This window comes from Plecotus auritus (genome assembly GCF_963455305.1).
Source record: "Plecotus auritus genome assembly, chromosome: 2".
In the NCBI taxonomy this organism is placed as follows: Eukaryota; Metazoa; Chordata; class Mammalia; order Chiroptera; family Vespertilionidae; genus Plecotus; species Plecotus auritus.
The window spans coordinates 196,622,665-196,639,767 of NC_137771.1; the positions used below are offsets into that span (position 1 = coordinate 196,622,665).

The following is a 17,103-nucleotide window of genomic DNA, read 5'->3' on the forward strand; positions in this document are numbered from 1 at the left end:
GAAATAGCAAAGCTGATTCCGTTGCTGTTAAAAATTTGCTTTGGGCTTCCTCTATAGTGAGCCAATCTCAGATCCACAAAGGACACCGTGGGAGTGACTGAATGGTGGGCAGAGACTTGGGGGAGGCAAAGAAAGTAATGCCTGTGGCCAAAACCGGTTTGGCTCAGTGGATAGAGCGTCAGCCTGCGGACTGAAAGGTCCCAGGTTCGATTCCGGTCAAGGGCATGTAACTTGGTTGTGGGCACATCCCCAGTAGGAGGTGTGCAAGAGGCAACTGATGGATGTTTCTCTCTCATCGATGTTTCTGACTATGTATCCCTCTTCCTTCCTCTCTGTAAAAAATCAATAAAATATATTAAAAAAAAAAAAAAAAAAAGAAAGTAATGCCTGTGAAGTGAACCTCACTCCACAGGCTGAATACTGCTCTGCTGTGGTCTTCGTCCTCCTTTAAGGGTCCTTGATGTTTCTTTTTATCTAATACTCTTTATACCTTTGGGGCTCAGAGACCAAATTACTATCCCCTATCTCAGCTCTGCCTGTACATTCAATGGCACCATACTTAATCTCTCTGAGACTCTCTGTGTTAGCTTCCATCCCAGTGCCTGACTTAGCAGCTTCCAGGAAACACTGGACTTGAGGCTGTTGGGCGGCCTAAAAATAGTGGGCCAGTGTGCAGTGTGCTGTAAGCCACTCCTCGCTGAGCCCAGCCTGCACAGGCCTCCTGCAGCAGCCCTGTCTGCAGAGAGAGGGCATGTTATATGGGGAAAGAATGACAGGGGATGGTAGGACATCAAAAATGAACTCAAAGACTATTATAAAAGTAAAAATGTAATAAAATAATAAAGGCTGTTAGAGAGGTTGTGGACCAGTTTTCCCCATCTCCACTGAAATTAGTGGAAAATTTTGGATTAAATGCAATGCAGCCAGAACGCTCATACACACTGGTGAGAGTGTGAACTGACACAACTTCTTCGGAAAACTGTTTGGCAGTATCCATCAGAGCTAAGCGTATACATACTCTAATGTCCAGCAAGCCTATTCCTAAGTGTAAATGTATGCGTATTTCACTGAAAGGATTGACCTAGAATGTTCATAGCAGTACTATTCATAATCACCCTAAATGGCAACTACCTGAATACCAACCAGCAGTAGAATGAGTAACTAAATTGTGGTATATTGATACAAAAAAATACTATATAGAAAAGATAATGAATAGTCTACAAATACAGCTGTAGATTATCCTCCCAAAGGTAATGTTGCAGCCAGATATTAAATAATACACACTATGTGGTTTCATTGATACCAGTACAAGACTAAATAAAATGTATCTGTGATGGTAGAAGTTGGAAGAGTTGCCTTGAGAAAATAAGGTGATACTTAGGGTGCTTTAGGAAAGCAAGGAAGAATTTATTTCCTAATCTGGGTATTGGTTATACTGGTGTGTTCACTTAGTGAAAACTATTTGAGCTATAACTTATGACATGTGTACTTTTATGTATGTATTTTATACTTTAACAAAAGGGTTAAAAATTTTTTAAAAAGAAGGAAATGCATATGCTGTTTTCAGCTAAATATAAAAGGACTTTTAAGCAATCAGAAGTTTTAAACACTGAAGGATAATTGTGGTTGCTCCTTCCCTAGAAGGAGAGGGCAGATAAAATCTTTAGGAAGGTCTTCTAGGGACCATGGTTACATAGAAGCACCTAAAGACAAACAACTTAAAATATTTCTTGCTTTAAAGCCATCAATGCTAAGCTTCTTAATTAAGGCTAAACTGTTATCACTTTGCAGATATTTTACTACTCAACCAGCATTTTTCAGACGGCTGGACTCAACCAACCTGTTTATGCAACCATTGGAGTTGGTGCCATCAACACAGTTTTTACTGCTCTTTCTGTAAGTAAAATACCCTAAACTATTCTGCTTATTTCTCAGTCTAGAAATGGGAGTTTAAAAAAACAAAACACCCTTGTGATCTAAAAGTGGTCAATGACATTGTCCTCATGCTCTGGGTTTGTAAAACCAAGGAGATCATGGGAAGAGTCCTATATGTGAATTACCAGCCACTGTATTGAGATGAGGCATCACTGAGCAGATTATCTGGTTCTCTCTGGTGAGAACTGGTTCTCTTTATTGGCAGGGATGCCATTAGTCACTCATTCATGAATTAATAACTCACTTGGGGACACAGGATTTACTCCCTGGGTTCCTTCTCCTTTGCTCTATACTTAAGCCCCTTGGGTTTAGCCAGCAGCTTGTCATTTCCCTCAATACTGGGTCTTGTACCTAGATTCCTCTCCTTTTGTAGTTGAAATTTTTTTTAAAATAAATGTGGTCCTCTCAATTAAAAAGCAAGCCTCTAGTAAAATTAAACAAACTCAACAAAGTCTTATGATAGGCCATTGGGGGGAGCTTCCAAATAGCTCACAAGGCCCTAGCTTGTGGTGATGCACCTGTTGTGTGGTATTATGAGAGGATGGAATAGAAGTGGTGTATAAGTTGAAATGTTATTGTTATTTTTGAAATTTTATTTTTTAGAAATGTCAAATGTTATTTCTTTTTGGAAAAAAATATTCCAACAAGGGGAAGAGGTTGTGTACTCTTCATAAGACCAAATACCTTATGTAAGGAATGATTTAGTATCTTGATAATAATAATATTTAACATAGCAATCTAAGAATTAAAGCACACAAATAACAACAACAACAACAACAAAACTTCCCAGCTAATGTAACTCACTCTAAAATGAGGGTAATTGGGCTTATTTTTATCTTGGAATGCAGGATGTTCAAAAAGCTTGTGCTTTTCACAATACTATACTCAATATACTTTAGTCTCTTGTTTTTCATTCTCTGCACAGGGACTTTTAACTATTAACTTAGGGTGGTCAATAAATTATAGCCTGGCCACCTAGATCAAAAGGCAGCTTTGTCCAGACCTTGGAAAAACGGGGGAAGAGCAGATAACATGGGAACACCAGTGGGTCTGGAGACTTGCCTTTAGAGATAATGCCTTTTCAAGCCAAAGGGCTACTCTGAACCAAGGAAGGCCTGGTACGGGGATGCCATCCAAGGGACCATTTGCATTCTTTTGTCTCCTGGGATAATATTTTTTTACAAACCCCGCTTCAACATGTTTTTCTAATATAGGGATTATGATTAAAACATTTTATGTGTAACAGGATTTGCTATGTAAAGCATCAAGTTGTCAAGACTAGGTAACCCAAACTCTAAGAGTGCCTAAAAGGAAACTACTGCAGAATTTAATGTTTTGTCTCCCACCCTGCCAACTCCTTTGGAGTGGGAACAATGTCTTGATTATTTTGAATATGTATACCTCTACAGACTTTATCCATTTACTCTGTGAAAGTTTTTGAGCAAGTGACAACTTTTAAAAAATCATCTCTAATCAGAAGTCTAATTATAAATCACCCTCCAAGACTACAAATAATATTTAAAATTTTTAATTATATATATCTTTGAAATTTTGCTTTAAAGTACAAAACGATAGCCCCTCAGTCACCCAATTGCTCTCCCCCAAATTAACCAATGTTAACAAATCCATGTATCAAAATAAAGATATGCAAATAGGAGTATCCTATATAATAAAACCCTAATATGCAAATCAACTGAATAGCAGAATGACTGGTTGCTATGACACACACTGACCACCAGGGGGCAGACACTTAATGAAGGAGCTGCCCCCTGGTGGTCAGTGCACTCCCACAGGGGGAGCACTGCTCAGCCAGAAGCTGTGCTCACTGCTGGTAAGCACAGCGGCAGTGGCAGGAGCCTCTTCTGCCTCTGCAGAAGCGTTAAGGACCCCTCAGGGTCCTGGACTGTACGAGGGCATAGGCTGGGCTGAGGGACTCCCCCAAGTGCACAAATGTCATGCACCAGGCCTCTAGTGTATTATAATATACTAGAGGCCCAGTGTACAAAATTTGTGCACGGGGGGGGGGGGGGCCTCTCAACCCGGCCTGCACCCTCTCCAATCCAGAACCCCTTGGGGGCTGTCCGACTGCCGGTTTAGGCCCGATCCTGGACTGTCGGACATCCCTCTCACAATCCTGGACTGCTGGCTTCTAATCGCTCACCTGCCTGCCTCCCTGGTCGCCCCCAACTGCCCCCCCGCCAACCTAGTTGCCCCTCACTGCCTCCCTGCCAGCTTAATTGTCCCCAACTGCCCCCCCTGCTGGCTTGGTCACTGCCACTGCACCCTTCCCACAAGACTGGTCGCCCCTAACTGCCCCCCCCACTGGCCTGGTTGCCTCTTACTGCCCCCTCTGCTGGCCTGGTTGCCCCCAACTGCCCCCCTCTGCTGACTTGGTCACCCCTAACTGCCCCCACCTGCCAGTCTGGTCACCCCCAACTGCCCCCCCTGCCAGCCTGCTCGCCCCATGTAGCCTGCTTGTTCAGTCGTTTGGTCGTCCCTCACTAACCCCCCTGCCAGCCTGATCGTAGGCAGCCATCTTTGTGAGGGTGTGAGGGTCAATTTGCATATTACTTCTTTGTTGTATAGGATTAATGTTTCAACAACTTGGAAGGAACATAATCAATCTTTTTTTTTTTTTTTTCTGAATGAGTATTTTGGAAAAGAGAGAGACTTTCCTGACTCCATTTTGAATTATGTTCCACATTCCATGTTTTCTTCCACACTAATGGGCTGGGAGAAGAAAGCCTGTAATCTTGAGAAAGAAAAACAAAACAGGAAGAAATATAGAAGGAACAGGAAGGCATGCTGGGTCTGGGGAAGAAGCAGTGGCTACTAAACTCTAAGTAGACTTCCAGGATCTGAGTGACACACGTTGTCTGGGACAAAGGGAAGAGTTAATACATCTCGAGCCACTGACCAAGTCTCACCCTGTGTCACATTCCTCCCTGCACATTCACCTGACCTCAAAAAGGGAGTCTGAATCAATTTTCAAGAGAGTTTATTATGCTGTTGGTAATAATTGTTCAAAAACAGGGGAACAAAAGACATAATAAAAGCCCTTGTTCCTAAATAAATCCTTCTATTTTCTTGATAGTCTGACATGGTGTCATCAAGTCAGCTTTGAAAGCCATGATTAAAGAGTCAAATAGAGAGAGAAGAAATTTTATGAACCTGTATTTTTTTTTCTCTCACTTCCTTCTCAACAACTAAATGTGGGCTCTGTGCTTATCATCCTGAAATGATTTGAAACTCTGATTACAAAATGCCTCAGATGAAAGGGCCTTTCACTGTAGGTGAAATGAAATATCTCTCAGATATTTTCAGAGCCAGAGCTCATTGTGCTAAGAGAATTTGATTGCTATGGATATACATGATGGATTTATGAATCTAGACAATTTACTCATCAAAGTGAGAAAATATGACAGGTAGTTTTTTGTGTGTGTGACGCACCAACCTTGCCAGTCTTCTAAGGATCAAGCAAGACTCTATCCAACAAACTCTGGTCTAGGCTAATTGTAAATCTTATCTATTAATGCAAAGGTCCCCAAGCCCAAAGGAATCAGTGGCATATCTCCAGACTTAGAATAAGAAAGCACTTTAACCTTTTGCTTTAAAGTCTTACCTTTTTCCAATGAATAGTTTATTCCCAGCACCAGGTACATTTGGGCACACCAGAAAAATGAAGACCTGGCTATTTTGGTAAAGTTATCAAATTCCATATGTTGCCAGGTGCGTGGTCATAATTTGACTTCATTCGCAGTGAGAAAGTTGGATGAGAATAGTTGACACCTCAACAGTTGTCTGCAGTTCACAAACCCCCAGGAGAGAAATTATGTCATTTTAAACATATAGGAAAGCCATTGGAAGATATCTAAGATATATGGCCTCTTAATAGTATCCAAAGTGATGATCATAGAGCGGTGGTAACACTGTGGTTCTTTCTCTAGAAGCCATGTTCAAATCACTGTCACTAAATGAAGCAAGTATTTGTTAATAACCTCTGGTCACTGAGACCAGCTCTGCTACCTCAGGCAAGAGTTACTTCCTTTCTCAGTTCCACATCTGTAAAATAGGATAATAAAACTGCCACTTTCCAGCTTTATGAGTTAAAATGGTCTCTTTGGCACTAGCCAGTTTGGCATCAGCCTGCGAACTGAAGGTCCCGGGTTTTATTCTGGTCAAGGGTACATGCCCGGGTTGCAGGCTCGGGACGTGCAGGAGGCAGCCGATCAATGATTCTCTCTCATCATTTATGTTTCTATCTCTCTCTCCCTCTTCCTTCTTCTCTGAAATCAATAAAAATATATTAAAAATAAATAATTTTTTTTTAAATGACCTCTTTGTCAGTAAAAACTCTTTAAGCATCAAGCCTACATGTTTTAAAACTTTCCCAGGTGTTCCTCGTGGAGAAGGCAGGGCGACGCTCTCTGTTTCTGATTGGAATGTGCGGGATGTTTGTCTGTGCCGTCTTCATGTCTGTGGGACTTGTGCTACTGGTGAGTTTGGTGCCACTGACATTTTTGGTTACCATATGATAGCAATCCTGTGCTCCATGTTAAAGTGCTTTGGATGTCAAAAAAACAAACAAACAAACAAACAAACAAAAAACACCTTGAGAATGATTTATGAAGTAAAGCCAGAGAAACATCATATAATACAAAGGAGAATTGTAAAGAAGAGATAACTAGTTTGGGAAGGGGGTGGAGGGGTTAAAAACTGAACATCAGCAAGTAAGTTGCCCCCATTACCCAGGGAGGCAGTGTAGCAAATGCTCAGAAGGTAGGCTCTGGAGTCAACCCCAAACTGGCTCCAATGATGGCTCTGCTATGCAGCTGCCTGTGCGACCTTGGGCAAGGATCTGGCCCTCTCCAGCCCAGCACCCTCAAGCACTACTTCACATGCACCCTACTAGCGCCCTAGGTATTAGAAGGAGCAAAGGTCACTGGATCCTTACCCTGCCCCTTTCACAGGAAAAAGGTGACTAAGAATCATATAAAATCCTAATCAGGATTTCCCTGTAACGGAGCTCAAAAGATTTAAGGATGACTCAGACGAGAACAAACTTGTCTCCAACTAGAATAACTTGTACTTAATTGCACATAATCACCAGGAAGAGAGCCATGTTACCATTAGACTCAAGGGAGGGTCTACTTAGCCAAAGGAAGAAGCAGTCAACGATCCCAGTTCTACTCTTGTTTTGTTTTTCTCAGAATAAATTCGCTTGGATGAGTTACGTGAGCATGGTAGCCATCTTCCTCTTTGTCAGCTTCTTTGAAATTGGGCCGGGCCCCATCCCCTGGTTCATGGTGGCTGAATTTTTCAGTCAAGGACCACGCCCTGCGGCTTTAGCAATAGCGGCATTCAGCAACTGGACCTGCAATTTCATCGTCGCCCTGTGCTTCCCATACATCGCGGTAAGCAGCCCAAGATCGTGCAAACTTCCTTTGCAGGAGACAGGGCCCCAAGACCGCTAACTGGGACTCTGCTTCTTCTCCATGCAGGACTTCTGCGGACCTTACGTGTTTTTCCTCTTCGCGGGAGTGGTCTTGGCCTTTACCCTGTTCACATATTTCAAAGTGCCAGAAACCAAAGGAAAGTCCTTCGAGGAAATCGCGGCAGAATTCCGAAAGAGGGGTGGTGCAGCCCGCCCGCGGAAGGCTGCCACCGAAATGAAATTCCTTGGAGCGGCAGAGACTGCGTAGAGATAACCTGCTTTTTTATGGACAGAAACAGGAAGGAGGCTATGTGTTTTCACATGACAATTCCTTGAGACTTTTATATCTCTATCTTGAAGTATTGTTTTACTTTTTTAAAGAGCTTTTATGGGCGCTGATCAGAAAGCTCATCTAATATTACCAAAGAAAGTATTTTTTTTTAAGTTACAGAACTATTTTTGATAGTAAGACTGTAATTAAGTAAACCTAAAAGTCTAGCTCATTTCCCTACACTGAAGGGCAAGGACATTCTAATGTTCCTAGTTCTATTCTTTATAAGGAGGTTCTCCTGAAATTGAAGCCGTTTCAATGTATCATATTATTGCTTCCTTAAGCACGTGACTAGATACCTGAAGATACCTGGTACAACTGATATTTGCATATTTGAATCTGATTAAGGTGTAATTTTCTCATCCACAGACCTCATACTAAAGGAGATATGGCTAGTGGCAGTCAAGTCCGTTGTAAAACTGATAACTTTTCCATTTCTCTCACTCAGTTTTCTTCCTGTGCATTGGAATTTACATTTCGTTTAATATTTTTATTTTTCTATATATTCATGTGCGATGATATATTCAGTATATTAAAATATGTTTGTAAAGAAACAGTTTTATTTTCAGTAAGCTTACCAAACTTTTTCAGTACTTGGAAAAACCAACAACATTTTAGTTCGTTTGGTGACCAAATAATTTTTTTAGATTAAACAGTAAAAAAGTTTTACCTGGTAATGTAGCATGAGTTATCAGTTAATATTAACATCTAAGATGAACCCATGTTAAATCACTTCCTTGTTGGTTCCACCCTTTGGGCTAGGTTTCATTTTGCTTTTTAATTGAGCACAGCCTGGTTTTCAGAGCTATGTTGTAAAATATACTCAGTGAGAAGTCAGGCATTTTGTATATCTCCACAAACCCCAATAAACTAAAGCAGGCTAACTTGGGGAATTTGAAGTAAATGATTGTTGTTTGTCCAAAGAAAATATTTTCTGAATCAATATATTGCTAAACAGGTTAAAAAGGTGGGGTTGGAGAATTCATGAAACTTCATGACTGTTCAATTTCAGACTTGATCAAAACGCCTTTTTAATTTTCCTGGAAAACTGAATTTGCTAACACAAAACAACCCCCTATCATTTCCCTCTTTGTCTCAGCAGTATTCAGATGCTATCTAAGCTGTTCTGTTGCAACTGCCAGCCTTTATTGTGCACTGCCTATGTGCCAGGCACTGTGCTAAGTGCTTTCACTTATGTAGGCAAATTGAAAATACACGGATGATGAAATAGACTTTCTCTTTGCAACTATGGAAATACAGTTCTGATGGGTACCAAAGGCTTAGCAGGGCTGTTTTCCTCACAAAGTGGAGCACCGAATCCATCCTTATTACGTTTGCTTTAATGTGTGTAATATCACTCAATACTTGCTTTGTTATTGTTGTTGCTTACCTTTATGTGATTAGGCAGTCCAAATAATGAAATGATTTCTTTTCACTTTAACTGATTTTTATTTCCTTTGTGCCAACCTGGGTTAAACTATTTTCACTTAAGACTTTAAGACTGTCCAAGTGAGCTTAAATTGTTCAGGAGTCCTTTGGGCTAGACCAGTGGTCGGCAAACTCATTAGTCAACAGAGCCAAATATCAACAGTACAAAGATTGAAATTTCTTTTGAGAGCCAAATTTTTTAAACTTAAACTTCTTCTAACGCCACTTCTTCAAAATAGACTCGCCCAGGCTGTGGTATTTTGTGGAAGAGCCACACTCAAGGGGCCAAAGAGCCGCATGTGGCTCGCGAGCCACAGTTTGCCGACCACAGGGCTGGACTGTGAACTCTGGTGGGGAAACATAGGGACTCTGACCAGGGCACAGCAGGAAAATGGCACTTGTGTGGCTCTTGTCTTTTGGATGCTGACGGCTTTGAGAAGTCCTAAGTTGCAATGATGAAGAAATTTAACATTTTTATAGGTGATGAACGTGATTTAATCAAATCACTATCTCACCTCATTTACTAAGGGAATAAAGTGGTAAAGGTTTAATAAAGAACCCCAAAGACTTGCATTTAAATTCTAATAAATTATTTGGATTGATCCACAAATACCAGAAATTTAGATCCTGAAATTTTTTGCCTCAGAAAAGTTTAAGTAACTTTATATTGTTTTCCCTCCATAATTTTTTTTTTTGCAGACATACAAGTGAGGTGAAGGTGAAATAAGAAGCTTTTAAGACTTCATATTAGGACAAAGGTACTAGCTAAACAATAAAAACCCTTAGGTCTTTAATGGTATACATCATCCTATATAATAAAAGCTTAATATGCTAAGTGTCCGGTCGTTTGGTCAGCCATTCAACCAATCAAAGCTAATGATATGCTAAGGCCGCTCAACCACTTGCTATGACACGCACTGACCACCAGGGGTCAGATGCTCCCACTGGTGGGTTAGCTTGCTGCTGGGGTCCAGCAGATTGGGACTGAGTGAGACCGGCCAGACACACCCTGGAGCCCTCCCGCGGTCCCTTCCTGGCTGGCCAACCTCCCACATCTCTCCCCGGCCCCGATTGTGCACCAGTGGGGTCCCTTGGCCTAGCCTGTGCCCTTGAACACATTTTTTGTAGTACTCTTATCATTTTTGTGGAAGTGTTTTCATACTCTAATGTCCTTACAAATGTGATTTTTCTCTTGGCTTGTTGGAAGCATGATGACACTTCTTGGTCTGGTCACTCATCTACCCAATCTAGCTGGTACCCACTGTCATGACATTAATGCCCGGGTCTTCTCTCTCTGCTTAAACACAGTAAGAGAATGTCTCCTCCTCAAGGAGCTCACAATCTAATCACAGTTCAGGAAAACCAGGATATAAATGTTCCTATCTGCATCTTTTGCCTTCCGTGAATCTCAATTTAAAATGTTACCTACCTTGGAGAGTTGTTGTGAGGATAAAATGTAAAGTGTCTTGTACAAAGGAGGTGCTTGGTAAGTGTTACCTAGAAGTAGTATTAATGACGATACTATTAAGATACAGTATTATCTCATATATAAGATAGTCCCAAATTTATAATTCAATATAATATTTTCTTGCTTCAAGCAAAAAAAATCTCACAAAGACAAGGGAAGATAAAAATCAGGGCAGATATTAGGCTAATTCCTAAAGTCATACTTGATATTTCTAAGTAGGTTATAAGAGTGTTTATTTTTAAATTTTGCTTCTGCCCAAGTTGTTATTTTTTAAGAGGTCTACATGTAATATTATTTCTTTGAGTAATACTAAGTACAAAATAGAATGCTGTATATTATATTTAAATGTAATTTAACAGGATTATCACCATAGGACAAGACCAAACCTTCTTGATAATCCTCAAAAATTACAAAAGTGTATAAACCAAAGTACATGCATAAGCTACTTATTGCTAGCTTATTGTTGGATCGGAAGCAAATAAAGCAACGTTAGGCAATATCTCCGGCTTATGTTGTTGTAAGCAGAGGTGCTGAGTAAAGTGTAAAAACTATAATTTTTCATTACAATTCTATATCAGTGACTGAGGAAGAAAAGGTCTGAGCCATCTGTTGGTGTTTTTACTGCCTTCTAATTTAGTGCACATCAGAAAGAATCATGATGAGAAGAAACTGGTTTTAGTTAAGAGTATACTGTATATGCACTATAGTTTTATGTTAATAAATATATTTCCAAATGCTTAGTGCTGTTTTATTTTATATATAAAACATATTTAAGAAACCTGATATTGGTTTACTGTATATACTCATTTCCTTTTCAAGTATTTTTCCTGTTCTCATTTTAAAGATATGTGAGTTACTTTTTAAACCTAAAATTTACTTCCCTCAGGCAGTTATTTTGATTATCAGTAGTAGGAAAATTAGCCTGAAGGTTAGATGAGAACAATAGAAGAGGAAAGAATCACTTCCTTTGAAAAAAAAATAATTTAATTTAGTAAATATTTAATTGAGCTCCTATTCTGAATAAGACATTTCATTAAAGTTTGGTGAAAAAGGTGAAGGGGTTAAGAAAAAAAACACACAACACCTCATAGACAGACAACAGAGAGAAAGGTGGGGGGAGGTAGAAGAGGGTAAAGGGGAATCGATAGAGATTGAAAGACACACCATACGATACACAGATGATGTATTATAGAATTGTACCCCTGATACCTATATAATTTTATTAACGAACTAGAGGCCTGGTACACGGATTCATGCACCAGTGGGGTCCCTCAGCCTGGCCTGTGCACTCTCGCAATCCCGGACCCCTCGGGGGATGTTGGACTGCCGGTTTTGGCCTGATCCCGGCAGGCCAGCCGACATCCCCCGTGGGATGTAGTAGTGCCCTAAGCAGCAGGCGGCCAGGGAGGACCACGAGCCGGGCCTGGTGCCACGCTGCTCCCACTCATCCTGGCCCTGCTGAGCCTGCCGCTGCCGACACTTGGTAGTGAGCCCAGCATCTGGTGCCCATTGGTCAGCTGAGCAGCGCTCCCAGTGGGAGCGCATTGACCACCAGGGGGCAGCTCCCACGTTGAGCGTCTGCCCCTGGTGATCAGTGCACGTCATAGCGACCAGTTATTTGGTCGCTTAGGCTTTTATTTATATATAGATGTCCCCCCAATAAATTCACTAGTAAAATAAAATAAAGGTTTTATAAAAGACACAAATCTTAGAAAACACGATTCCTATCCTCAATCACGTGCATTCTCATAAAGGAAATAAAATTTGAAAACAAATTGTTACAGTACCAAAGAGAGAACAGAAAAAAAAAAATGCTAGTTGTTATCAAAGTTTTAAGTTAACATCTAAAATTTTTATCATATGTTTAAATAGCTGCAAAAGATGTAATTTGTCAAAATATACTATATTTTGATATTTAAAATTTGCTCTGCCCTATTTATCCAATGGAATTTAAATACCACAGTAATTTGTTATTCATCATAACCATTAAAAATATATATGTTTAACTGTTAGAAATTTTATTACATTCTTTTCTATTCTCACTAGAGGCCCAGTGCACGAATTCATACACGGGTGGGGTCCCTTGGCCTGGCCAGTAATAGGGGCCGATCAGGGCCATCTCGCCCACTCCCAATTGGGACGATGGGGTCTGGCCAGCAGGGGAGGGACCATGGGAGGTTGGCTGGCCAGCCCCAATTGGGGCCCATTGGGGTCGTCCAGCCAGGGAGGGACTGCAGGAGGGCTCCAGGGCCTACCAGTTGGAGCGTCTGGCCCCTGGTGGTCAGTGCATCAACCAATTGGTCGGACACTTAGCATATTACACTTTTAATATATAGGATATTTCCATTCCATTTCCTTCAAAGAATTTTATCCCAAAGTAATAAATGTATATGTCTTAAAATATTTTTGATGATTCTATTATAAGTTTCTGCAACAAAAGTATCTATAATTTGAATTCAAAATTTTTAAAATGTCCCGTGTCTACAAAGATCAAGATGTTTAACCTTTCTTTCTGGATTGAGTCAGCATTTATGATCATTAATGAAAAAAATCTGGAATTCAAATTTTGATAAAGATTACTCACTTTTAAAACAGTTATTTTGGAAATTCATCTCAATGAGATTTAAATATTAGTGGATGGATGTTTCTTATTAATAAAGTAAAACAATGTTCAGCATAAATTCGATTATTACTTTGTGGTATTATAAACTTTTTGAAAGTCTTGTTTTTATAGGTAAGTAGGAATGGAAGGACCAGTGTTACTCAATCCATGAATTATTTCTAAGTTAAGCCAAAATGCACATAAAAATTACTCAGCAAACTAATTTTTAATAATTTATCAGCTAATAACTCAATTGGCCCCTTAATTTTGTTGAAATAAAAAACTTATATTGTAAAAGGATTTGTTATGCAGTTGTTACAATCATTCCCTCTTAGTTTCTGGCAGCATACCAAAAAGGCTTTACCAAGACTTAATAAAAGACTCAGTCATATTGTTCAATCTTTCACTTAAAGGCAACTTGCTTAACCTAATATACCCAGAAAGAATTGAGAAAATTAAGCCCTGGCTGGTTTGGCTCAGTGGATAGAGCATCGGCCTGCAGACTGAATAGGTCCTGGGTTTGATTCTGGTCAAGAGCATGTGCCCGAGTTGGATGCTCGATCCCCAGTAGGGGGCATACAGGAGGCAACTGATTGATGATTCTCTCTCATCACTGATGTTTCTATCTCTCTCCCACTCCCTTCCCCTCTGAAATAAATAATAATATATTTTTTAAAAAAAGAATTAGGAAAATTAAAATATTATTAATTTTATATGTTTTCACATATCCTATCTAATAAAAGAGTAATATGCAAATTGACCATACCTCCGCTATACCCACAAGCCACGCTCACCAGCCAATCAGGAGCAAGTATGCAAATTAACCCAACCAAGATGGCTGTGGCCACGGAGTGAACAGGAGGCTTGGGTTTCCCCAGCAATGGAGGAAGCCAAGCTTCCTGCCTGCCCTGGCCTGCCTTGGCCTCCGCTTAAGGCTACAAAGTTTCAATTACAGAAGATAAATAAATTCCAGATACCAGGGCCTCCACTTGGGTCACCGGGGGGCGTGGCTGGCCTGCAAACCACCACAGGCCTACCAGTTGGAGCAAGCTAACCTACCAGTTGGAGCGGGCCACCCCATGCCCCAAGGGAACCCCCACCCTGATCCGGGACACCCTTCAGGGCAAACCAGCCAGCCCCCACCCGTGCACCAGGCCTCTATCCTATCTAATCCTATCAAATAAAAGAATAATATGCAAATTGACCATCACTCCAACACCCAAGATGGCTGCCCCCATATGGTCAAAGATGACTGACCCCATGTGGACACAAGATGGCTGCCACAAGATGGCCAGCAGGAGAGGGCGGTTGGGAGGGACCAGGCCTGCAAGGGAGGGCAGTTGGGGGCGATCAAGCCTGCAGGGGATGGCAGTTAGGGGTGACCAGGCTGGCAGAGAAGGGAAGTTGGGGGCAACCAGGCCTGCAGGGAAGGGCAGTTGTGGGGGACCCAGGCCTGCAGGGGAGAGCAGTTAGGGGCAAACAGGCTGGCAGGGGAGCAGTTAGGGGCAATCAGGCTGGAAAGGGAGTGGTTACGGGGTGATCAGGCTGGCAGGCAGAGTGGTTAGGGGCAATCAGGAAGGCAGGCAGGCAAGCAGTGGGGAACCAGCAGTCCTGAATTGTGAGAGGGATATCCGACTGCCCGTTTAGGCCTGATCCTACCGGGATCGGGCCTAAACGGGCAGTCGGACATCCCTTGAGGGGTCCTAGATTCGAGAGGGTGCAGGCTGGGCTGAGGGACACACACCCCCGTGCACAGATTTCATGTACCGGGCCTCTAGTCTATATATATAAAAGCCTAAGTGGCTGTCTGACTGGTAGCTATGATGCACAATAACCACCAGTGGGCAGACGCTCAACACAGGAGCTGCTGAGCAACAGCAACTTTGCAAAGTACCCTCTCACACTCCAGGACCCTTCCAGGGATGTCAGACTATCGGTTTCAGCCCAATCCCCACAGGCCAGGCCAAGGGACCCCACCTGCCAGAAGGATCCTGCTCACTCTGCAGATGCCCTTCGAGCCCCAGCGCCACCCCAGGTGCAGCCGGCTGGGGAGGGACCATGGGAGGTTGGCACCAGGATGTGTCCAGCCCATTTCGTCCAGTCCTGCCCCGCCGGCCACTTTCTAATTAATTTCCTTTCAATGTGCACGAATCTGTGCACCGGGCCTCTAGTCTATATAAATAAAAATGTAAATGTTCGTTTGTTCAAAATCTTAAATCTCCAAAAGTTCTTCACCAATTGCTTTGAAATTTTGACACAATGTTGCATTCAAATACGTGCGTGTTTTTATGTACCTTATACCTACTATTATATAGATGTCACACCTGTGACAAGTAAAAGCATGCTTTTTTTGAAAAACAGCGCCATCTGTTGGATGTAAAAGCAACACACGCTATACTAAATATTTTACAATTCCATTTCAGTGTTTCTGATTGCATTGTTAAATTGAATTTTCATAGATTTAGATTTATTTTAATTTAAATTTAATTATTTCGTGTGACATTGCGTTGGAATTGAGCTGTGTCGTTTACAATAGCGTTCATTTTGTGAGTATCCAAATAATGCCTTGCAGAAGATCAAACCTAGGTTGTCATACTCATGGAGCAGAAGCAGTGCGACGAGTAATTGCAAATCAAACTGAGGAAGAACGGGCATCAGCGAAGGAGCGAAACAAAGAATGGCTCAAATACATGCCGAGGAAGCAGCAGAGCAACGTGCAGCCAGACTTGAGGATGCACGGTTGCGAGCACGGCGATCGCGTTCTGCAGCTTCAGATAAGCTTCATTCTCAACAGAATGAACGCGACAGACTGAGAGTCGCTGAAAGACGTCAATGAGAAACAGCAAATCAGCGTCAAACACGACTCCGTTCTCAGCAATCACGCGATTACAATCACCTTGCATTCCGGTACAACCCAGCTGATGATTATAGTTTGAGCCAGCATGTTCTCATCAGCACTATGACTGAAGTGTGTCCTTATTGCAAGGCTCTGAAATTTAATGGAGAAACGAAAGGAATGTGTTGCGCCGCCGGAAAAATTAAACTGCCTCAACTTGGAGAACCGCCAGAGCCATTAATATGTATGTCCAGCTGCAAAATGATCGATCAGCTGAGATATTCTCACATCAATTGCTGGAAATTGGGAACGGAAAGGTGCTGGTTGATCTGACTTCAGGACGAATTTCATTGCCTCATAACTTCTGCAATTTAGTGACGTCAAAAGAAGAATTGGTTGAAAAAGTATTTCCCAATATTTAAACCAATTATAAGAATCACGATTGGCTGAGTGAACGAGCTATTCTTGCGGCCAAGAACAAAGACGTCTACGAACTTAACAATATTATTCAGTCTAACATTCAAAGCGAGGCAGTCACATACAAGTCCGTCGACACTATTGTGGAAGCAGATGAAGTGGTTAATTATCCAACAGAATTTTTGAATTCACTAGATCTGCCAGGGATGCCACCGCACGTACTGCAATTGAAAATCAGCGTGCCAATTACCATGTTGCGAAATATCAACCAGCCAAAGCTTTGCAATGGCACGCGGCTTGCAGTAAAAAAAATTAATGAGCAACGTGGTAGAAGCAACAATCTTGACAGGACCTTTCAAAGGTGAAGATGTCCTCATTCCTTGCATTCCTATGATTCCAACGGATATGCCATTTCAATTTAAGAGATTGCAATTCCCAATTGGATTGGCATTTGCAATCACCATCAGCTAAGCTCAGGGCCAATCTTTAGAATTGTGCAGTTTAGATCTAGACATGGATTGCTTCTCACATGGACAATTATATGTTGCGTGTTCTAGAGTCGGCAAACCAGACAATCTCTATATCCGCACAGACAATGGAACAACAAAAAATATTGTATACCCACAAGCATTGTGAAATTAAACATATTAGA

General features: G+C 41.5%; 1 protein-coding gene across 3 annotated transcripts in view; it reads left to right on the forward strand.

The window, feature by feature from the left end:
• Positions 1 to 11,333, forward strand: part of SLC2A2 (solute carrier family 2 member 2) — a 30,657-nt gene extending 19,324 nt beyond the window's left edge. For all 3 annotated transcript variants that reach the window (XM_080655713.1, XM_080655714.1, XM_080655712.1), the window contains exons 8-11: positions 1,792 to 1,896; positions 6,330 to 6,431; positions 7,146 to 7,349; positions 7,437 to 11,333. In XM_080655713.1, the coding sequence (XP_080511839.1) occupies positions 1,792 to 1,896; positions 6,330 to 6,431; positions 7,146 to 7,349; positions 7,437 to 7,637 (612 nt within the window). In that variant the 3' untranslated portion in view covers positions 7,638 to 11,333. The remainder of the gene's footprint in view (positions 1 to 1,791; positions 1,897 to 6,329; positions 6,432 to 7,145; positions 7,350 to 7,436) is intronic.
• The last annotated feature ends 5,770 nt before the right edge of the window (positions 11,334 to 17,103 follow it).